We start from the raw sequence: 24,622 nt of genomic DNA, 5'->3' as shown, positions 1-24,622 counted from the left end.
ATCTGGAAAGGGAGTTAGTCAAACGGGTTTTAATTTTCTCTATGAAAGGCATAAGTATTTACATTGACTCATTTAGTTATTAGTTTTACATCTTTCCCCTCTCTGTGGTATCTTGGGGTTGTTTGGAGAACTTGGGGCAGGGGGCTATGGGCATGGTGGTGTGAGGGGGAGATCTGTGTTTGAAATAAGAAATTATTTCTACCCTTTCAGTAGCCATCACATCAGGAGCAAATGTCGTATCATCATTCATCAGGAGATGTGGGCATTGCCAGCTGTTTATTGACAACTTTCTGATGAGAAATTTATCTTTCTAGATCTTGGTTTTCTTAAGAGCCCCGCACACTATATACACTGGTTTTTAGAGCCTTTTTGTTTTCATTTACACATTGTGTGATGGTCTTCTCCATGTTCCCCGAGGGCAGGGAGAGACAGTAACTAGTGGGTAGACAGCTTGAGATCAGAGACCTCAGGAAACTAGGTGAAGAAGTAAGTCATTCCTATTCTCAGCATTACATTGAAGTAGGTAAGAGCAAGCAATGTGATGAATGCAAAGAACCCTGGACTTTGATGTCTGGAGGCCTGAGTTGTAGATGCAGATGTGACTTTGTCCCGTCAGGCATGTTACAAGATTATAGAATTTGAGATTTGGAAGAGATTTTAGCAGCCCCCTTGGCCAACCTGGACACATGAAAAATCCCTACTTAGAACTTAACGAAAAAATGGTTATCCAGCTTAAAAAGCTTTAGGGACAGGGAGCTCACCCCTTTTGAGGCAGCTCATTCTATTTTTTGGAGAGGTTGGGATTCCTGATATTAAGCCTAAATTGGTCTCTCTGTAATTTCCACCCCTTGCTATTGGTTTTGCCCTCTGAGGACAAGCAGAACAAATATAATCTTTTCCTATATGATTGTCATCCCCAAAATGACACCTCTTTAAACACTTGAAGATAGTTCTCATGCCCCTCCTGAGCTTTCTGTTTTCCAGGCTAAACATGGCCAGTTCCTTCAATTGATTCTATATGACATGTACTCAAGGTCCGTCACCCTACTGGTTGTTGTCTTCTTTTTTTAAGCCTTTACCTTCTGTCTTAGAATCAATATTAAGTATTGACTCCATAGCAGAAGAGTGGTAAGGGCTAGGCAACTGCAGTTAAATTATTTGTCCAAGAAAGTATCTGAGGCCAGATTTGAACCTAGGACCTCTTGTCTTTATGTTTGGCTCTTTACCCACTAAACTATCTAACTGCCCCCATCAATGTCCTTTTAAAATGGTGGCACCAAGAAACAAACACAGTGTACTAGTTGGATTCTCATTTCATTAGTTTTTCTCTTTCCTCTTCTATAAAACAAGGGGAGGTTGGGCCAGATGATTTCTCCTGTGTAGATATAATAATCTGTAACTTTGCCCTTATTTTGTAGGAGTGAAATCAAATGTAGAAGAGAGAGTAATTTGCCCAGGATGTCTGGATTAGAACTCAGATCTCTGGGCCTCTAGTTTAGGAAACTACTCTCAATCAGGTGGTTTTCAAATCATTTAAGGTGCCACATTTTTTATGTTTTTCTTGATGGTGTGGCATTAAGTTGGGGGCCTGGAAAAGGTAACATCAGTGAGAATGAACTATCTTTCAAGTGTCTTTATTTCAAGGAGCAAAAAGTGGAAAGAATAATAGATTCAGAATCAGAGGACCTTAGTTCAAATCCTGCCTCCACATTTACATTCATTAATGTGATATCGGGCAAGTAACTCATAGTTCCCTCATCTAGGGGAATTGACCTAGATGATTCCTACAGCCCCTTCTTGAATTGTTTTCAATTGTGTCTGACTCTGCATAATCCCATATTAGCTTTTCTAGGCATAGTACTAGAATAGTTTGCCATTTTCTTCTCTAGCTTATTGAATAGATGAAGACACTGAGGCAAACAGGGTTAAATGACTTGTCCAGGGTCCCACAGCTAGTAAATATCTGAGGTCAGTTCTGAACTCAGAATGATGAGTTTTCCTGACTCTTAGCCTGGCACTTTATCCACTATGTCATGTAGCTACTACCCTAGTGGTCCTATCATCTCTGTCCCACAACATCCTAGGATTTCTGTGGAACATAGCTCTACAAGTATCTACCAGAAATTACTTTACCAGTTGTGTTGTTGAAGTAGCTTGACTACCACCAGCATTCACTCTGAAACAAGATATCCCTTTTAAACTCAAGTTGCATCCCACCTTGATTAAGGCTGCCACTTTCTTTCTAAGATATCTTCCTCTTGACTCCCCACCCTCTTTTAAGATGGTTTTTGCAGAGTAATAGCATCCTGAATCCCTAAAGTTTTTCCTAAGCTCTTTGATGATGATAGAGGTTCTTTTTGTGAGTACTTCTACCTAGCTGGTGACCAGAGTGGTTTGGGGCTTCCTCTTGCTCTGTGGTACAAGATGATATAGCTATAGAAAACAAAAATAGCCCTGTCTGATTTCTTTAAATGGGTCCATCTGTCTATACAGACAGATGGTAGGGGAGGAGGAGAGCATTTGATGAGTTGATGTTTCATAAAGGGATCATTTTGAAGGCCAGGATTTGTTAAGTCATCAGAAACCTTTGGGATAATCTTCACCACTGACTTGGGTATTCTTCAGAGAAAAAAAATATCCAGTATTAGGAAAGAACCCTTACCTATTATAATGCAGGATGGTAGAAATCTTGTATCTTATGATCTTTTGCCCTTGTTTATATTTCTTCCACTTTACATTTTTCCCCCCTAGGACCATTATATTTCTTTTTTTCTAAACACATTATATTGTCCAAGCTTTCATCTTCCCTTGGGGAAGAATATAAATCAGTAAATAAGCTTTCCTTCCTTCCTTGGTCTGGCAGTCAATGCCATTCTACCTTTCCAGCTTTACTTCATGCTACTTTCTTTTCTATTTTTACAACCCTTACCTTCCATCTTAGAATAAGTACTATGTATTTGGTTCTAAGACAGAAGAATAGTAAAGGCTAGGCCGATGATGGTGAACCTATGGCATAATGCCAAAGATGGCATGCAGAGCACTCTCTGCAGGTAAATGACCATTGTGAGAAGGTTAATAATGGGAAGAATAATGTACTGATCAGTGCTGTCCATCTCAGTATTAAGTGGCCTCATGGCTCTGGGTCTCTCATTTAAAAGGGATTGGATTATTTGTCAAGAAGGGAAGGTGACTGCGGATAATTACCTTTGTTCAGGGGACTGTGGTTCAAAAGAGAGCATGGGACTGACCAGCTCTTTTTCAATTGACTCATTGGGTGATCTCATGTAAATGATTTACCACTCCTGCTTCACACTCATCCCAATTATATAGTCAGTATGAAGTCTGATTGAAGGAATGTTTATGAAGTTTTCCTCCCCACAATTCTCAGTAGAAGGGTCTCATATGCCAACAAATTATTTCATTAAGCTGCCTCTTTTGCTTTCTTGTGGGGATGTATTGACCAGAATGAGAAAATGTAAATAGTGAGAAATAAATTAGAATTTTTGTAGTCTTAATAAGTAATATCCCTTTTCTCCTTGGCACCTGAATGGTACTTATTATTTGTACAGTAGACTAAGAAATTTAAATGAGTTTTCCCCAGTTGTAACTTGGGGATTCCTATCTCAGAAGGAACAGAGTGAAATTAAGTCAGTTCTTTATGTGACTTGACATCTGAGCTCTTAGACCATAGCTGTTCCTTAAGTGACTCAATACTATTGCTTACTACCATCTCCGCTTTCTTTTCCCATTCTGAATTGCTATCTGGTTATGCTATTCTGTTTTGTACTATCTTATGAAAGCCTACATTGATTCAACATTGGGGCATTTTTACATAGTAGTTTGTGATGATCTAAATAAACTCCTATCTTGTCTTGTAGCTTTCCAAGTAGCACTTGAGATTTCTTGGGGGAGGGGGAGTGTGTGACAATTTTTTGGCTAAAAATTCAAGACCCTAAAATTGAACCTTCCTTCCTACCCCTCTCCACTCTATTGAGATATAGAACATGATACTTACAATTACATCCAAGAAATAATAGGTTCATATTATGGGTATTTTTTTCCTTTCCCCAATTGTGTCCAACCCTTTGTGACCCCATTTGGGGTTTTCTTGGCAAGGATCCTGGAGTGGTTTGCTATTTTCTTCTCTAGTATTCTTGTTATTTGTTTTTCAAACCTTTACTTTCCATCTTGGAATCAATACTGTGTTTTGGTTCCATGACAGGAGAGCAGTAAGGATTAGGCAATGGGGGTTAAGTGATGGGCTCAGGGTCACTGGGCTAGGATGTTGTCTGAGGTAGGATTTGAACCCATGACCTCCTGTCTCTAGGCCTGTCTCTCAATCCCTTGAGCCACTTAGTTGCCATTCCTTCTCCACTTTATTTATCAGATGAGGAAACTGAGGCAAACAGGTTGCTCAGTGTCACACAGCTAGGAAGTCTGAGGTTAGAATTGTACTGAGAAAGATGAGACTTCCTAACTCTGGGCTTTACCCTCTATCCACTGTGCCAGCTAGATGCCCTATAGGCTTATAGCATCATGGATTCAGAGCTAGTAGAGACTTAGAAGATCATATTTCATTTTATAGATGAGCAAATAGGTTCAAAGAGATAGTGACTTGCCCAACATCAAAGAATTAAGAAGTGACAGAACTGAGAAGGGAACTCTTGGCCCTGATATCTGCCAACTCCAGTGGTCCTATTAGTACACCATGTATTTCAGAGTCTTCCTATGCCAATAAGATGAGATTTATGCTTTAGAAAGGCTTCCAGTGGAGTTATTGTCGAATATCTTGATTTAGATCATGAGCCCTCCTACTGTTTTATTTTTACTGTTCTATAAGGATTCCATTTTATCTTTGTCAATTTTCTTATGTGTGTTCAACAGAATTCATGAAATAATTCTGTAGAATCAGGCAAATTGGACGATTGTCAAAACCCTGGCCCTTTTTTCATGAGTCATTAATATAGCCACACTGCAATCCAGAAACTTAACTGGTTGTAAGGGTTTTCAGTTGTGTTTCTCTGGGTGGCTTGGACATCCTCCAGTGATTCTCTATAACTCCTCGCCAACTTGATGAAACCCTAAGTGCTGACTGCTCCTATTTTGGCCTTTCATTGAAATACCCTAAACAAAAATAAGTCTTTTGGTCCTCATCTGTTGATGTGACAAGTAAAATACACATCATTTTTTGAGTAACCTGAAAGAAGCCTACAGGTGTTGGAGGTTTGTAATTTGCATCTGGTCTGACCAATTCAAGCCAGGGGCTAATTCTTCTCCCCTCTCCCACTTCCCCCCTCCCATTGAATACCCACATATTTTTTGGAAGTCGTTATTGGTAGTGTTTCAGAAATTTAACAAGTGTTGAAAGGTGTCACATGCATGCTTTTTAAATAAAGAAAATCTTCTCTTTGAGAAATAGAAAAGTTTTGAAAGGTGTCTTTGACTTGCATAATTGAATGGCCTTCTTTATCTTCATACAATGATTCTTGAAAGGAGAAATAAAATGATGTAGAATTTGTAGTGCTGCTTTCCCTTGAGTACAGAGGTGTATTCTCAATTTCAATGGAGAACTCTACCTCTCAGAAATGGTGAAAAGTAAAATATTATAACAACAATATAATTATTGCTTTTATTACCTCCAGTATAATGATTCCAATTTCTGTCCATATTGGTAACTCTGTGACTTGTTTTCAAGAGAAATAAATTGTATCATCCTTTTTCTGTTACTTAAAGGACATGGAATACTAAAGCATCTGAATATTTAGAGCAAATGAATTGGGGTGAAGGGAGGCTTCTTAACCTAGTAGGAAGATTCACTGCAGGTTTTTGTGAAATTGGATCCCTGTGATACATTTCCAGTTCCATTCAGTTGATTAAATTTTGTTGTTGTTGTAAACATGCATTTTGGGGGCAGCTAGGTGGCTCGGTGATTGAGAGTCAGGCCTAGAGATGGGAGGTCCTAGGTTCAGATATGACTTCAGATATTTCCTAACTGTATGACCCTAAACAAGTCACTTAACTCCCCTTGGCCAGCCATTACAGTTCTTCTGCCTTAGAACCAATACATAGTATTGATTGTAAGATGGAAGGTAAGGGTTTAAACACACACAACAAAAATGTGCATTCTATCTAGAAACTACCTAATGTATATAAACTGAGGCACAGTTATAATGAAATGGAATTATCTAATGGTAAAGGTTAAGTTTCCTAAATGTAGATGTATCATTCACAACTCTTTAGAAGACAGTTCCTCTGGGTTGTTCATTTCTCCTCTCATCATCCTTCCCCCTAACATTTCCATTCAAGTCTTTGATTTAGCCTCTTCCTTTCTAATGTAGCTGTTAAAGTTATTTTTGTTGTCATCATCTCTGTACTTGTTTTGTGAGCCTCTGAGAGAGAAAAGTAAGTTGGGAGGATGTTCCCTATTAGAAAGTCCCTTTAGCAGACTCTTAGAAAGGCTTTTGCTTAATGCTTCTGGTATTTTCACAGCTTCCTAACTTGTAGTAATATTTCAGAAAGCTGAAGACAGTAAACTTTAGAAATTGTATATGAAACAAGCGAGAGTTATATTTCTTGACTGCCCTGAAATCAAGATTCTTGCCCTGTATTTTCAGGCTCTCACTGTATTGTTTTAAATGTAGCTCTTAGTTTCAGGGTCATAGAAAAGCAAAAACTTAAGTTTTGGTGGTTACTGTGTTTATTGAAACAGAAAACTGAAAAATATTAGAAATTTTGAAAATATTGACTTACAAATTGCTTTAATAACATTTGTCTATAATTCACTTTCCACTCTTTTCTCTGTTGATGCATGTCTATTGCTAGCTTCCAAACCTGACTCAGAGCTTACCTGATCCAGAAAGCATGACTTATCTGACATAGCAATTCAGTACCCTTCTGTTCTGGGTCCAGTTATTTCTTAAGGTATATTATTGGAGAAGAATTATTTTGTATTGTCCTTTGGCTGTCACAGCAGTCCTCCCCAAGTTGATTATGTGTTCCTGAAGACAGACACTTTTATATTTTTTCCCACCTCTACTCCCTACTCCCATTATTGCATATGGCAAATACTCTGCAGCACCTTGGTCCACAAGAAAGCAGTTAGTACTATAACTAGAAAGCTCTATCTCTTGAAAGAAAGGAAGTGTCTGTAATGTTTTAAGGACATCACAGTTCCTTCTAGATTTGACTGTGGTTGAATGAACATGGAAAATCTGGAATTGACCTTAACATCAAGTCAAGAACATTCAGAAACAAGAGGGCAGGTAATGAATTATTATTTCATTTAAGGGCCCCTTTTAGTTTCTTTTAAAATAAAAGTTTATTGATATATTTTACTTTTACATAACTTATGTTTCCCAATGTTCCCTCTCTTCCTCATTCATTTTGTTTCAATGAAGAAATATCAGTATGCCAGTGTTAGAAATAATATGAAGTTTTAGTTAATGAATTGATGATTCAGTGGGACCACCTCATACTTCTTTGATTGGCTAAGCTGACAAATCCTGGAGGAGATATGGGAAAACAGGTATATTACTATTTTATTGTGTTCCAGCTTATCTGGAAAGCAATTTGGAACTATATCCAAAAAACTTAATTAAATTTCATATCCTCTTTGACCCAACAAAATTACTTGGTCTTTAGCCTCAAAGAGATCAAAGAAAGGAACCCATTACCCATTATGTACAAAGATATTTATAGCAACTCTTTGAACAGCAAAGAATTGGAAACTGAGAATGCCAATCACTTGAGGAGTTACCAAACAATTTATGGCATATGAATGTGATGGAATGTTATTATGCTATAAGAAATGAAGGAGATGGGATCTGGAAAAATATGAGAACTTATATGAATTTCTGATGCAAGTAAAGTGAATAGAACTAAGAGAGCAACCTATACTGCAGCAACAGCAGCATTGCAAAGATAACCAACTTTGAAAGACTTATTAACACTGATCAGCAGCGCTTTGATGCACCAAAATTCCCAATGATTCATGGTAAAATACACTATCAGTCTCTAGCTAGAGAACTAATGGACTCATAGCATAGATTGAAGAACATTTTTTTCTTGCCTTTTTTTGGGGAGGGGGAGGGTGGACATGACTATAATATGGAAATTTGTTTTGCATGACTATACATATTTTTAATGGTTTTCTATTTCTTAACTTCTCAATGAGTGAAGAAGGGAGTGTCATAGGGAGAGAATTTGAAATTGATAAATAAAGAATAAAAAATCTGATTTAAACAAAAATATCTTGTGAAGGAATAAACATCAACAATATATATGGAACAGAGGGCTAACATGTAAAGGATTTCTAAAATATAAAAAGCTTTCTCAGTTTTTGGTGATTATTAAGTCTTGGGTTATACTTGAACAAGACAGTTTTCTGATTTTTCTAAACTGTTAACATTTAACATATAAATGGCTAGAGATTTCTGTGATTTGATTCTAAAACATGAATTGCTGACTCTGGATGTCCATTGCAAGCAGTATATCTGATTTTTCTAAACTGTTAACATTTAACATATAAATGGCTAGAGATTTCTGTGATTTGATTCTAAAACATGAATTGCTGACTCTGGATGTCCATTGCAAGCAGTATATATTTAAAAAAAAAAAGACCTTCAGCAGGTTCTAGTAAATGTAAAATCTCTAAATTCTTATTTAGGGGAAAAAAAGTCAGAAGAGATCAGAAGCCAGTCTCTTAGCATTTAGAAATATAATACCCCTTTCCTCTTCTTCATACCAAGATCATCTGAATCTTTACCACACCTGTATCCTTTGCTTGTCCTTTCTGAATTAGCCATTAATTCATGGGTCCTAAATGCCTCCTCCCCCTCAGTGGCACCAGGGCTGGTATAACCTGAAGTCTTGAACTTACTTTGGGAACCTCTGATAAGGACTTAAGCCAAGTTAAGCCTAAAAGTTTTTTGACTCCTTTCTCCATTACATATTATTCTTATTGTAACTCCTGCTGTGAACACTGCTTTTATGTATCCTGTTTGGATTCAGGAAGTAAAGGTTCCCTGGAGCATGTAACTCAGAAAATATCTTCTTTGCTGGATACTGGGTGAAATCTGGGTCTTCCATTTACAGATGGAAAAGTTGTGTCCAATCTCTTCAGTTTGTTGAATGGCAGAGGGTATGGCTTCAGACTCCACTTTTGTCACTGTGGTCAAGCAGATCACCTGTCGGCCTCAGTTTCTTCACCTGGGGAAAAAAAGAAGAAATTGGATTAGAAAACTTCTAAGTTCTCTTCTAGCTCTAAATCTTTTGAATCACTGAGCCTCTTGACTAGAGATTTTTGAGGGCAAGGACCATGTGTCATTTCTCTTCTGTCTTAACATCTCAAACCTTGCTCAGAGTGAGCTTGCAATGGCTGTTTGTTGAATAAGTGAATTAAGTTCATGTATACCTGTACATTTTCACTGGTGGCTTTTTTTCCCCACCTCCTTAGTTTGGTCTTTAAGGGGAACATTCATTCATTGGAATTTCCTCTTAGAAATTTTGTCATTTTGCCTTAAAGGAGTAACCAGGTCTCAGCTAGTCGAGTTATTTTGTTCTTCTCCAGAAGCATTAAGCTCAACTGGAAATTATTGCTACAGGCAGGATGTCAAGCCATGAATACAGGGAACTATCATTCTGCTTTCTCCAAGATTTCTACTTAAAATGTGATTGTTTCAGGTCAAAGGGTATATGGTAGCACCTTCTAAGAGCCTGATCTTAGCTATCCAGGTGTGATTAAACATTGGGTAATTGATCCTTGCCTTAAAACAAGATGCAATGAAAGAACACTTGGGGGCAGCTAGGTGGCTTAGTGTGTAGAGATCCAGGCCTGAGGATAGGGAATTCTGGGTTCAAATGTGACCTCAGATACTTCCTAGCCAGGTGACTGTGGGAAAGTCACTTAGTTCCAATTGCCTAGCCCTTACTGCTCTTCTGCCTTGGAACTAATGTTCAGTATTGATTCTAAGACAGAAGGTAAGGGTATTTTAAAAATAAATAAATAAAGAAGATTCATAAAGTGTGGGTTCTTGTCCCAACTAGGCTACTTACTTTAAAATATAAACTCTCTTTTTAAAAAAATTTTATTTGGTCATTTCCAAACATTATTCATTGGAAACAAAGATAATTTTCTTTTCTTCCCTCCCCTCCCTCCCACCACCTCTCCCATAGCCCACGCGCAATTCCACTGGGTATCACATATGTTCTTGATTCAAACCCATTTCCATGTTGTTGGTATTTGCATTAGAGTGTTCATTTAGAGTCTCTCCTCAATCATATCCCCTCAACCCCTATAGTCAAGCAGTTGCCTTTTCTCCATGTTTTTACTCCCACAGTAAGTCCTCTGCTTGTGGATAGTGTTTTTTCTCCTAGATCCCTGCAGATTGTTCAGGGACATTGCATTGACACTAATGGAGAAGTCCATTATGTTCGATTGTACCACAGTGTATCAGTCTCTGTGTATAATGTTCTCCTGGTTCTGCTCCTCTCGCCCTGCATCACTTCCTGGAGGTTGTTCCAGTCTCCATGGAATTCCTCCACTTTTTTATTCCTTTTAGCACAATAGTATTCCATCACCAACATATACCACAATTTGTTCAGCCATTCCCAAATTGAAGGGCATCCCCTCATTTTCCAATTTTTGGCTACCACAAAGCACAGTAATGAATATTCTTGTACAAGTCTTTTTCCTTATTATCTCTTTGGGGTACAAACCCAGCAGTGCTATGGCTGGATCAAAGGGCAGACAGTCTTTTATCGCCCTTTGGGCATAGTTCCAAATTGCCCTCCAGAATGGCTGGATCAATTCACAACTCCACCAGCAATGAATTAATGTCCCTACTTTGCCACACCCCCTCCAGCATTCATTACTTTCCATAGCTGTCATGTTAGCCAATATGCTAGGTGTGAGGTGATACCTCAGAGTTGTTTTGATTTGCATCTCTCTGATTATTCGAGATTTAGAACACTTTTTCATGTGCTTATTAATAGTTTTGATTTCTTAGGCTGAGAACTGCCTGTTCATGTCCCTTGCCCATTTATCAATTGGAGAATGGCTTGATTTTTTTGTACAATTGATTTAGCTCTTTGTAAATTTGAGTAATTAAACCTTTGTCAAAGCAAATGAAATAATTTTTGAGAAGGTGTCTACATACTGTAAATCCCTGAACAAGTGTAAACATCATTCCTCTTGTGTGGCAGGTGTTGTAAATGCAGGTGTCTTTTTTTTTTCTTCCACCTCAACCCTCTTTCCTACTGAAAGTACCTAAAGGAAACCAAACTCCTTACATAGTCTTGCCACTTCACTGTTGTGTTTCATAATGAATGTCCCAAGTTATAATCCGTTGAGCTGACCCTTTTCCCTCTTCAATTTTTCCCATTTCCTCTTACTCAAATTACGGGAAGATTTTGGATTTCCTCAGGATTTGAGGGAGAGATATAGTTACTGTTATCCAGCTGTTTTTTATTTATTGCAATAGCCAGCTTCTTGTGACAGGTAACAACAGCCCTCAGCTTCTCTTGGGGGCAGTCCATTTTGTACAAATGAGTTGATTAAAGTAGCTTCCCCTAAAGGTTCTGAGGGGAAGGGGAAAAGAAAGACATGGGAGTAGATAATCTTTCACTAGTTTTTAGCAGTCCTGAGTAGTGTGCATAGTATTTTATCATCTGAAAAATAGAGATAAAATACTACCTACCTCATAGAAATGAGGAAAAGTAAAATACTTAGATACAGTAGAAATAATCATTACTGTTATTACCACAAATAGGATGATTCCAGATTCTATTCACATTGGTAGCTCTGCTAGTTTTTTCAGTAAGAATGAGTTGTATCATCCTTCCTCCTAAGAGAGGGAGTTAGAGGAATTCTATATGTACTTGAATACTTCCCTCAGAAAGTTTAAGTATAATGCAGAGACTGAGGGGTTAAGTATTTTTAATTACATTATTCCTGCTGCTCTGCCATTCAAGGTAATAGTGACATACCTTTAATTGAAATTTTAGTGAAAACCAAATGAAGGTATCATTGTGTACCTGCATGCTTCTAAGAAAGAAGGGAGAAAGAATACAACTATTTAAAAGGTAATGTTTTCATTGAGGATTTCCTTTCCTTCCAAGTTTCAAGCTTGTGGCTTTAGTATTTTGAGTCTGGGAAGAATAAAGCTGCTATTTTGACCCTACTTCATTGCTTTGATGTCACACTATAGGGTGGAGGAGGCATGTTGGAATTTCAGACCTCTATGGGCAGACCTTCCTAGGAGCCCCAGGGAAGCCTTTGCTGGCAGCTGTTTACTGGTGTAAAGCAGGAAATAACATATGAGGAAGGAGAATAGTTCAGGGGGAACATTTTTTCTTGACTTCTCAAAATTGTAGTGATGCAAACTGGGAGGAATACTCCAGGAAAAATGTAGTACAGAATCCCTAATGGGGCAGGATCTAAAAACTTATTGGTGAATTGATTCTGACATATGCCTCAAAAACTAATAAAACAGCATGGAGAAGAAATGTCATTGTATGAGGCAGTGGTTAGACTGTATTGGTGCAAAGAACAGAAGACTGGCCTCTTCCTTGTTGGAATGTTTGGTTTCCCAGCATTGTTTGTTTGAGTGTTTGAGGCCAGCCAGCTAAGTGATGCAGCACATGGAGCACTGGCTGGAATCTGGAAGATTCATCTTTCTGAGTTCAGATCTGGCTTCAGGCACTTCCTGGCTCTGTGACCCTGGGCAAGTCACTTAACTCTGCTTCTATTTCCTCAACTGTAAAAGGAGCTGGAAAAGCATATGACAAACTGTTCCAATATCTTTGCCAAGAAAACCCCAAATGGGATCATGAAGAATCAGATGTGACTGAAATGATTGAACTTCAAGAAATGTTTGAGGCAGAGGACTACAGTATCCTATTTCTCCTGGGGCAGGAATCATTCCCAGATCTGCTGGAATGGCCCAGATAAGAACCAGTGGTCCTTATTTGTATTTCCTTTATTCTCACAGTTACTCTGGTAGCTTCATGATGACAACTTTTCCTACTTCTTTATCTTTTTTACTTTTTTGTCTTTTTAAATCCTTTCCTTCCATCTTAAAAGAAATACAGTGTATTGGTTTTAAGGCAGAAGAGTGGTATGGGTTAGGCAGTGGGGGTTAAGTGACTTCCCCAGGGTCACACAGGTAGGAAGTTCTTGAGATCAGATTCGACCTCAGTCCATTGAGCCCTTTAGCTGCTGCCAACTTTTCTCATATCTTGATAACTTTTATATATTGACTATGATGAGATTTAAGATTGTATGTGGCTTAAAATCAGTCAGTATCATTTTGTTTATTTGTTTTTGAAGGGTTTTAAAGGATCTTTCCCAGCTTTCCCAGAACTATCTTCTGAGCACAGCTATAGGAGCTAATGCTTTGGCAACCTGAGTATTTATTTTGTATATTTAGAACTTATTTTAGGAGCTACTTGAAACCTTTTTGAAGAGGAGCAGAGCAGTCCCCACTTGGCCTCAGAGATGTGCAATGAGGTTTCAAAGGGGCAAAACAGTGAAGCGGGAAGAACAAAGGGACTATTTCCTCAGAATGCATCATTATGAATGAATCACTGATTTGGTACCAAAAACACAACTAAATATTTAAAAGCTAACAGATTAAACAAAAGCAGATTTGGTTCTAGGAGCAATTAAATGATTCATTAACAAAGCAATGTAATATAGCAACAGCCCTTCAGTTTAAGTCTTAAGTTTTTTGCTAGCCATCTCTTTTCTTTGGTCATATTCAATCCTAAACAGGATGGACAAAATCAGAGTGGTCCCGAGGGCTTTGAAACCTAATTTGGTGGACAGCTAGATAGCTCAGTAAATTGAGAACCAAGTCTAGAAATGGGAGGTCAGTGTTCAAAGCTGGCCTCTGTCACTTCCTAGCTGTGTGACCCTGGGCAAGTCACATAACCTAACCCCCCACTGCCTAGTCCTTACTGCATTATTGTCTTGCAACCAATCTGTATTGTGCATTGACTCTATGATAGGAGGTAAGAGTCTTTTAAAAAAAGAAACCTAATTGGAAAACACTGAGAACTTTCCATTTTGGTGTATAATACGGATTTGGCCTACACATTCTGAATGTTTTCGAGATGATATAGAAGCATTTGTTTTTATAGTCATGGAAAAAAAAAACCAGGAATATGAATAAAAGTACTAATTTGGCTCGTTTCTTGGCAACAAAAAGCTCATGAAAAACTTCTCCTTTTTTTTAAACCTGAGCAAGTAGTTCCTTTAAATTGTGTGTGTGTGTGTGTGTGTGTGTGTGTGTGTATGTGTGTGTATGTTGGGATAACAATATTGTGTTTTGTTCTACAGGGAATTAAGTACCTGTGTATTCCTGCTGCGGATTCGCCCTCTCAGAACTTGTAAGTTTTTCCTTCATATTTTGTAAAATTGAAAGCTAAATAAAAGAGAAGAATAATTACTAGCTATTAAAGCCAGAGGGTTTTTTTTTAGAGAATTAAGAGATTATTCAAATAAACTCTCTTAGGCTGCAGGTGGATAAAGCATCATGCCTAGAGTCAGGAAGACCTGAGATCAAATTCATCCTAGGACTCTTTAGTAGCTGTGTGACCCTGGACAAGTTACTTAATGGTTCTTTGCCTCAGTTTCCTTATTTGTAAATCACACCTGCTTACCTGGGTTGCTGTGACACTCAAATGAGATAATAATTGTAAAGCACATAGTAAGTGCTATATAATTATTACTGGTTTTGGTGATTATTATAGTTACAGGTAAAGATGCTGGACTGAATAGCTCTTTGAAGTTGGGATTAGAACCCAGGGCTCCTTGTTTACTAGTTGAATACTCTTTTTTTATATTTGACTGTGTCATGGAGGATTTGAGATCATTTTTAAAAAACCTTTACTTTCTGTCTTTGTAACAATTCTAAGACAGAAGGGCAAGGGCTAGGCAAACAGAATTGTGACTTGCCCAGAGTCACACAGCTAGGAAGTATCTGAGGTCAGATTTGAACCCAGGATCTCCTAGCTCCTGGAACTCTTATCTACTGAAACAGCTACCCCTGAGATCATTATTATTATTATCATTATTTTTTTTTTTAATAAAAATCCTTACCTTCCGTCTTGGAGTTAATACTGTGTATTGGCTCCAAGGCAGAAGAGTGGTAAGGGCTAGGCAATGGGGGTCAAGTGACTTGCCCAGGGTTACACAGCTGGGAAGTGTCTGAGGTCAGATTTGAACCTAGGACCTCCTGTCTCTAGGCTTGGCTCTCAATCCACTGCCCCCAAGATCATTATTTTTAAAGGAACAATATTTTCAAATCCAGCCATATAACCATAATTTACCCCAGTAATGGTGAACCTTTTAGAGACTGCATGTCATGTTCCACTCAGACCTCATGCTGTGCCCCTCTTCCCCCTTACCCCAGACAGGGGAGGAGGTACTCTCTTTGGGCTTCTGGGCCAAGGGAAAGGGATAGGTGATAGGAAAAAATGTACTGTGTCATGGAGAGAAGGGAGCAGCTCCCCCTGAGTCCCTCTGCCTTTCTAGTAACAAACTCTGGTGGGCAACGGTGCATATGCCCATAGAGAGGGCTCTGTATGCCATTGGTTTACCATTGTGGACATGCCCAGTTGGTATACTGTTCTTAAAGGAAAAACTCATCTTAAGTTACTGGCTTTCCATGTAAAGACTCCTGGAGAATCCAATGAATAGCTATGTCAAAAATCAGCAGATCTTGGTTCTTTTTTTTTTCTCTCCAACTCCCTAACCCAAGGTAAGCCACTTCATTTTGCTCTGCCTCAGTTTCTCCATTGTCAAAATAGAGTTCATAGTGCCTTCCTGTGTCCAGGGAAGAGGGATATTAGGAAGACAAATTAAATAAGGCATTTGAGCCTGTTTGAGGAAAAGGTACTAGATGAATCTAAAATACTGATTGTAGCACTAACAGTCATACTAATTTTAATATTCTAAAATTCTTACCACTGCAAGTGGTTACCTTCTCTCTAACTTCTAGTTTTAGAGATTGCTTAGAGCATTAAGGTAAGTGATTAAATTTGCCCAGGGTCACGCAGCTGGTGTCTCTCTCTCTCTCCCTCTCCCTCTCTCTCTGTCACACATCCATGATGAGGATTACATTGTATTCAAGAAGAAAGTATAAGAATTTGACCCATCAGTGAATTTTCCACCCCTAACTTTACTCTTGGCATAAAATGTCTTCTTATCTACTAGCTGCCATAGTGGAGGAGGCAGTGCAGCCATTGATCAGAATTGACTAGCCCACAATACACAGAAAGCCCTAAATTTGGATAGATTGAAGGGAGGATTTTCTGAACTTCCCTGGTAACTAGCTGTGTCGAGAAACAGAAGTGGTTGAAAGGGCATGCAAGCTGCGTACGGAAGGAAGTACAGCTCTAGGTTTCTCTTAAGAGCAGTGTTCTGGCTGATGTTTTTGGTGACTATTTTTAGCTGGGTAGTATTTCTCTAATCTCAAGGGATTTGAGCATGCTCAGGAACCTATTTATCTGATTATGATTGTTTGGTCTTTTGCATAATCCCCTTCTGTAAAGTGGTCTAAACCTTAGAAGGACAGGCAGCCTTCTCGGTAATCACTGAGGGCATTACCATCTCTAACCTTGGTAATTTGGTGTTCATCATGATGCATCTGTGTCAGCAGGAAAGATTAAGTTCTGTTCAGCGAATTTTGATAAGGCAGAGGGATATGTGAAAGGTTTTAGAAAGATTTCGATCAAAAATGGTTTAAAAAGAATTTCAGCTTTTGAAGGAGGGGCCAGTGCCAGTCATCAGGACAGTTCATTTATGTGAGACAACTCATATAGCAGTGATGAATGTATAAGGCCAGTGTGTGAATTGGTTTGTTTATTATATGGATTCAGATACAGTATTTGTCAATTCCTGGTTCTGAGACATAAACACACTCAAAACCTGATGATCTTACTTGGCTCTCTTATTGGGTAGTGGGTGTGAGTCATTCCTACTTCACACATATTCACCTACACACTGGTGACCTAAATAGGTCACACTGGATCTGATTGCCCGTCGTCTTCCTGCAGAGTTCCATCGTGGTGGATGGACAAGAGTTCACAGTAGGGTCTTGAGTGGAAGCTGGTGTGGTTTATAGCAGCAGTAAATGTGTAGGGTTTGCATGGAGGAAGGATTTGCAGAGAGAGCAACTGAACAGTTGATTGGTACAACTGGAAAGATTTATGATCTTTCTTTGGAAGTCCAATCCGAGCAGACAATCTTCTATTTCTACTGGGGAGGAAGCAAAGAACATCATTTATCTATTGGAGAAAAAGTTGCTTTTTCACATTAAGCATTTAGTAAATATAAGATAGTTAAAATTTGAACTTTTAAGTCATTAATAATCCTTGTGAAATAGTGTACACTGTAGCCTTTATTCACAAAACAACCCTTCTATAACAGTTTTAAGTTCTCATTATGGGACAGTTTATCAAGATCATTAGGAAAACCATTTATTGAAGCCTTTTGTTTTCATATCAGTCTTTCACACCTGACCCCTCCCCACTGATTCTTTCTTTGTGGCAAAGAAGAACAGTGATGTAGAAACATCCAATGGGGTAACTGCTTCTGATTGTATGTACTATATTCTGTCCTAGTCATCCTCATCCTTTGCCATACTGCCAAGTCAGAAGAGCTATGTTTCATTATTTGTCCTCTGAAACCTTTTTCCCCCCTCATTTACTGAAGTTCAACTTCCTTTTTATTTACATTACTATGTTCCAGTTTTAATTGCATTTTTCTTTTTTGGCTATATGATTGTCTGGTAGTATTAGCACAGAGCTTAGGAAATATTTTGAGTTTTTAAATTACCTATGGAAATGTTTTTTCATAAAGGATAAACTATTTTAATAGCCTATGTCAGGGGTTGATACACTACAGCCTCTTTTCTCCTTCCCTCTTTCCCTTCCTGCCTTCTTCCCTCCACTCCCTTTTCATTCCCCCTCCCTCCTTCATTTCTTCTTTCCCTTCTTTCTTAGAACCAATACAAGTATCATTTCTAAGACAGAAGAGTGGGAAGGACTAGGCAATTGGGGTTAAGTGACTTTGCCTAGGGTCACACAACTAGAAAGTGCTTAAGGGCAGATTTGAACCCAGGTCCTTCTGACTCCAGACGTGGCCTTCTATCCACTTAGCCACCTTTCTGCCCCAATTGTATTTCCTTTTTAAAAAATTAATTAATTTTTTTCAGCTACATGTAGAAACAATTTTTGACAATTGTTTTCTGGCATTTGAGAATTCAGATTTTCTCCCTTCCTAAGGCAATAAATAGTCTGCTATTGGTTATACCAATACTTTAATGCAATACATATTTCCATATTTCTTATGCCATGATGGAAGACAGTTATCACGTAAACAAAACACTCACAAAGGACATAAAGTAGAAAATAGCATTCTTCAATCTGCAGATTGTATTTTAATTGTAAAAACTAACCTTAGGTCTCTTGGATGAACAGTTAGAATTGGCCAACCCCCTGCTCTATGTGATTTCAATGAATAATACTAAATACTAGTAACAACTGGCATTGTATAATATTTTAGGGTTTGCAAAGCCCTTAGTATCTGTTGTCTCATTTGGATCCTTATACCAACCTTGGGAGGTAGGTATTATTATTATCCTTATTTTACAGGATAGAAAACTGAGGCTGAGAGGTTATATGTGACTTTTTCCAGAGCCCAGAGCTGGTAAGGTCCGAGTTAGTCTATGAAGTCAGATCTTTCTAAGCCCATCACTATACATTGTACCACACAGGTGCTGGTAATCAATTCAGAAGTCTGCAGTTGACTCTAAATCTATGGAATGCTTCCATGCCATGGTTCTCTTCATAATTACTAACACAATTCACACAGCATATATGTAATGATACATACATTAAACCATATCTGAAAAAACTGATAAATAATTTTCATTTTAGTATATATGATGGGCAGCTAGGTGGCACAGTGGATAGAATGCCGGACCTGAAGTTTGGAAGACCTGAGTTCAAATGCGGTTTCAAATGTTTGCTAGCTGTGTGACCCTGGGCAAGTCACTTAATTCTTGGTGCCTCAGTTTCCTCATCTGTAAAATGAGTTGGAGAAGGAAATGGCATACCACACCAGTATCTTTGCCCAGAGAACCCCAAATGGCATCATACAGAGTCAGATGTGACTGAACAGCATAAGTGGTTAGATAAAGAACAACATACCTTTCTAATGATTATACATGGACATGTTGACATCCTCCTTAGTCTGATTCTTAATTTTTCTTCTTTGTTATCAGATTATTAGCCTTCTCTGCCCCAGTCTCAAAATACAATGTTGAGGTCTTCTTATATGTTCCGATTTCAAACTGGAATGAGATGAGGGACTAATGATTTTTAGCTCTGAGTGTAATCTGTAACCACACATCTCCTCTGCCCCCAGTTTTTTCTGTCCTTAACTTTTTGTTGCTCCTGAGAATTCTAACTCAAGCTGAAGGAGATGGCTATTAGGCTGGGACATTATTATTTGACTTTCCAAGATTTGTTTAATATTGTATTTTAACCACCGAGTCTTGGTTTCCAGCTGCTACTTGTTGCCAAGGATGGTGATTAATTACCTAAAGGTCATTTCAGTGTCTATCTTTGTCTGGCCCCAGTCATTTCCCCAAGTTCTTGCAGCAATTTAAAATGCAGAAACACATAACTTTAAAACTTCAGAGTTTTACCTCTGTTCTGCCATTGTTTTGTCCTCAGAATCAGGAAATGTGAAAGTTCAAGTTCTCAGAGTTAGATAACCTCATAAACCCAAAGGTACAGGGCAGGGGGTGGGGGTAAGGGAGGAAGAATGTTACAGGAACACCTCACAGTTATGGAGATTAAAAAAAAGAATTAATTAATCACCTGATTCAAATTGTAGCTTTTTAAGCTATCCAATCGGGCAGTAAGTGATTTGTTGCATAATATTGGAAAGGCTAGAATGGAGGGGATGAGAATTAAAGTTTTTAGAAACATTTCCTCTTTCCTTTTCTAAGGGAAGAAAAGGTTATATTTATAATAACAAGAGTTTCATTTAGGTTTATAAAGTGATATATAGATATAAATGCATATACACATACACAAACATATGCATATGATCCTTACTACCTTATAAGGTAGATACTTTTATTATTTCCATTTTTAGGAACCTGAGAGAGATAAAAAAAATTAGTTGACATACCCCACTCACAGGGTCATACAGCTAGTACGTATCTGAGGCAAGATTTGAACTTGTATTTTTACCTTATTCCAAAGGCAGTGTTTTATCCAATTAGGTGATGCAGTGGACAGTGTTATACTTAAAGTTGGGAAGCCATGAGTTCAGATTTGGCCTCAGAACACTTACTAGCTGACCCTGGTAAAGTCATTTAATCTCTCCTTGCCTTAGTTTTCTATACTATAAAATGAGGAAATAATAGCCTCCATTTCCCATAGTTGTCCTGAGGATCAAATGAGATAAATATTTCTGAAGCACTTAACACAGTGCCTAGCACATAATGGATGCTATATAGATGCTGTGTAGTTTTTTTTTTCAGTTGTATTTGACTTTTTGTGACCCCATTTGTGGTTTTGTAAGATAATAGAGTGAGTTTTCATTTTCTTTTCTAGTTTATTTGACAGTTGAGGAAACAGAGGCAAACAAGGTTAAGTGATTTGCTTAAGGTCACATAGCTATTAAGTGTCTAAGACTGAATTTGAACTCTAGGTCCAGTGTTTTATTCACTGAGCCTGAGCCACTTAGTGTGTGTTTTCTCTCCCTCTGCTGTGTGTGTGTGTGAGTGTGTGACACATGTACAAATATATATGTGTGTGTATATATATATATACACACATATACTGTCATTAGCCACAAGAATTAAATTTAATTATATTAATATTCAGTTATCCTTAAATCAGGATTTTCTCCATTTCGATTTTGATATATCATGGGTTGGCATAAAAAATTAAATGGGAATTTTTGAGAATTTTATGGTAGCTGCTGACAGCACAGAAAAAGTTTAGAAATGTGTACTTAACCCAAAGTTTATAATAAGATACTGTAAACACTCCATAAAAGAAAAAATTCAGACTTTTTCTCTGGTAGGAAGGGTCAAAAATTTTAGGCAGATTCTCCAGGTCATGGGGGTTCCATGTCCCTAATTCCCCTGGAGTGAAAGGGATAATTATATTATTACATATTATTTATATATTTACATATTCTGTTATTAATATACTAACATATTAGAATGTGACTAATATGTCATAAATATATGCTGTACAATGATTTATATTTAAATATTTCTAATATTTAATAATTAATTATAAATAATAATAATTAAAAATACATTTAAATAAAATTACCTTTCTAAGGTAATTTTCCCCTGTGCCCCTAAGGAAATTTAATTTGGTTCAGAATATGAAATCTGTAACTGTGGTATACTTATGACATTTAGTACCAGACTTCAATAGATCTTTATCTGTTTCAGGATTTAGGTTTTTATTTTCTCCCTCCTGTGATTTGAGTTCTAATAGTATGGAAAGATTATATTTAAAATATTAATTCACAAGGGTTACTAATGCAGAGTATTTCCCCCATACCTCATGACTCTACTTCTTCATCTTGCTATCTTCTTTGTCATATTATAACTTATAAAGTCCATGAGGGTAAGGACTGTATCTTAATTTATGGCTGTATCTTCCACTTGAGTGGTCAGTGCTTAGGGCAGTGCTCTGCACATAGGCTGAATCATTGATAATCTAAATTGTCTTTGTCCATTTTTCCCTTTTTTTAAAAAAAAACTTTTATTTATTTTCTGTCTGCCTTACTTCTCAGTTTTTCTCACTAATGTGTCCTTTTTGAATTTTATCCTCAAAAACTTTTTCATAGAAACAAGGCAGGGAGGGGTCTTGAAGTTATTTGGTGTCTGGTTATCTAGCAGACCTAAAGCAGGAAGGAGAAATGGTTAGCTAATTTTTAATCCTGTCTAGGAATATAAATTCTCATAGTCATCCTTAGAGTCAATGCCAATATTTAATCAACCCATAGGTTCTAAGAAAATGTACTCCATCTGGAGGAAACTTAAATTTACATCCTCTTGTTACGTCCTTTGGAATCGGAGATATCCTGTGCATAACTCTTTTGGAATTCCTTGTCAGGCCTCAGTTTTCAAGACTAACCCACTTTCTGGACTAATTTTCCTTTGTGTCTTTACTTCTGCTTTGGAGTACCTGGGCTCTTTTGTACCCATCCATCATTGTTCATTCTGAGAGTCAAGGTGTCCAATTAGATACAATTTTCCTGCTCTTCAAGCCAGTGGGAGATTATTTCTATGGTTCCTTTTACCTTGAAATTATATAATTTACAATTGGGTGAGCTGACCATGATCATCTAGTCCCATGGTTCATTGACACCATCACCTGGTATTTATTGAGGTTTAAAAGGTGAGTGAGTGGCCTTTGAGTGACTAGTGAGTGTCCTCCTCTCATTTCTGCCTAGAAGTTGATTTGATTCTGGTTCAGCCTTGGGGCTAGGGAAGTGAGTAAGCAATTATATCATGCCTATTATGTGCTAAGCACATTATAAATAGTATCTTAACAAATATTCTCTAATTTGATCTTTACAACAACCCTGGAAGGTAGCTGCTATAAGTATCTCCATTTTTACAGTTGGGAAAACCAAGGCAGACACAGTTTAATGACTTGCCCAGGATCACAGAGCTAGCAAGTATATGAGGATTGGAATTCATGTCTTCCTACTTAGTTCTAAGCCCAGTGCTCTATCTACTGTATTACTTAGCTGCCTCTAGGCTTGGGGTTGAAGAGATGGGGTGAGACTATAGTAATAGAGGATTATGGTCCTGCTTACTGGACGTGAAACTGATCCAGGTTCACCTTCCCCTTATCTTGTCTCAGGTGGTATATTTGGTTTTTGGTACCTCTTATTTTTTTCCCAGTTTTTCAATAGAAAAATTAATTGAGGGTACTAGGCTTTTCTGCTTTCTCTGCTTCTTCTTGGCTTTTTCTCCACTCCATAAATGGACTACTCTAAAGGGAGAGTAAAACTATTTTGGCATCCTTATAGGGAGGCAATTAAGACTGACAGAAGGAGGCAGCTACATGGCTCAGGGGATAGAGAGCCAGACCTAGCGATGGGAGGTCCTGGGTTCAAATCTGGCCTCATATACTTCCTAGCTGTATGACCCTGGGCAAATCACTTAACCCCCATTGCCTAGCCCTTACTATTCTTCAGCCTTAGAACCAATACACAGTATTGATTCCAAGACGGAAGGTAGGGGTTTAAAAATATTAATGTAAAGGGCATTTATTATGTACCCTGTAATCTAGGTATGTCAAAGCATCACAGAATTTGAAGATTGTAAAGGATCTCAGTGGCCAACTATTCTAACCCATTACACAAAAGAAATCCCCAGCATCACTTACCTGAAAAGTGGTTGTATGACTTTTTTTTTTTTTAAGAGTTTGAGGGCAGGGGAGCCTGCCACTTCTCAAAAACTACTCATTTGACTTTGGGACAGTTCTGATTATTAGGAAGTTGCTGGGTTTGGGTGTTTTTTTTGTTTGTTTTTACCACAATCCTCAATTGATCCCTTTGCAACTTTTACCCTTTGCTCTGGATTCTACCCTCTAGGACCACCAAGCAGAGCAAACCTAATAACTCCCTCCATATGACAAACCTTCAAGCCCTCTGACCTGTCTCTTCCCAGCCTCACTATACTCAGTTTTTTCAATTGGTCAGTCCTTATGTCATGAATGTAAATTTTTTGTTCAACTCTTTGTGACCCCATTTGGGGTTTTCTTGGCAAAGATACTGGAATGGTTTGCCATTTCTTTTTCTAGCTCATTTTATAGATGAAGAAACTGAGGCATAGCTAGGAAACATCTGAAGCCAGATTTGAACTCAAGAAATTTGAGTCTTCCTCATTCTAGTCCTCATACTGTATCCATTGTACAACCTTCCTGCCTCATCATTTTAGTAGCCATTTTCTGGGGACTTTCCAGATTAGTGTTCTTTTTAAAGTATGGTGTCCAGAACTGAACACAATCCTCCAGATGCTTTCTGTTGAGGACAAAGTGATAGTGGGACTGTCCCTCTTTATTTTTGGAGGCTCAGTCCCTATTAATTCAGCCCTAGATGGAATTAGGGTTTTTTTTGGCTGCCATGTCACATTTCTGCCTTATTGAGTTTGCAATCCACTACAGCTCTTAATTTTTTCAGAGAACAGATGGTATCTATTTGTGACACTCATCTTATACATGTGAGATTGGTTTTTTTGTACCCAAGTGCAATATTTTACATTTATCCCTTTTGAGTTTCATCTTATTAGCTTCAATCCTACATTCTCCAACCAGTCAAGATCCTTTTGGATACTGACTCTGTTGCATTAGCTTTTCCTCTCAGGTTTGTATCATCTGCACATGTGATGAGCATGCTGTCTATCCAAGTTAATAATAAAAATGTTAAAGTAATACCCTGTAGTGGTCATCAATGGAAGCAAACATCCCTTATGTTGAATACACACTACGTATTTATAGCCAAATTCTATTTAGAATAGAATTGAAAGGAAAGTGGTGGATACCTATTAATTGGCTAACAACT

At 37.9% G+C, this 24,622-nt stretch overlaps 1 protein-coding gene across 9 annotated transcripts in view; it reads left to right on the top strand.

Annotated features, from left to right (window-relative positions):
• The window catches only part of DUSP22 (dual specificity phosphatase 22), a 113,495-nt gene that overhangs the window by 68,630 nt on the left and 20,243 nt on the right, over positions 1-24,622 (top strand). For all 9 annotated transcript variants that reach the window (XM_056823363.1, XM_056823361.1, XM_001378644.5 and 6 more), the window contains one exon: positions 14,339-14,388. In XM_056823363.1, coding sequence (XP_056679341.1) covers positions 14,339-14,388 — 50 coding nt within the window. The remainder of the gene's footprint in view (positions 1-14,338; positions 14,389-24,622) is intronic.

The sequence above is a fragment of the Monodelphis domestica genome, chromosome 3, assembly GCF_027887165.1.
Source record: "Monodelphis domestica isolate mMonDom1 chromosome 3, mMonDom1.pri, whole genome shotgun sequence".
NCBI lineage: Eukaryota > Metazoa > Chordata > Mammalia > Didelphimorphia > Didelphidae > Monodelphis > Monodelphis domestica.
The sequence above is the reverse complement of the archived record's forward strand: the minus strand, read 5'-3'. Positions and strand labels throughout refer to the sequence as shown.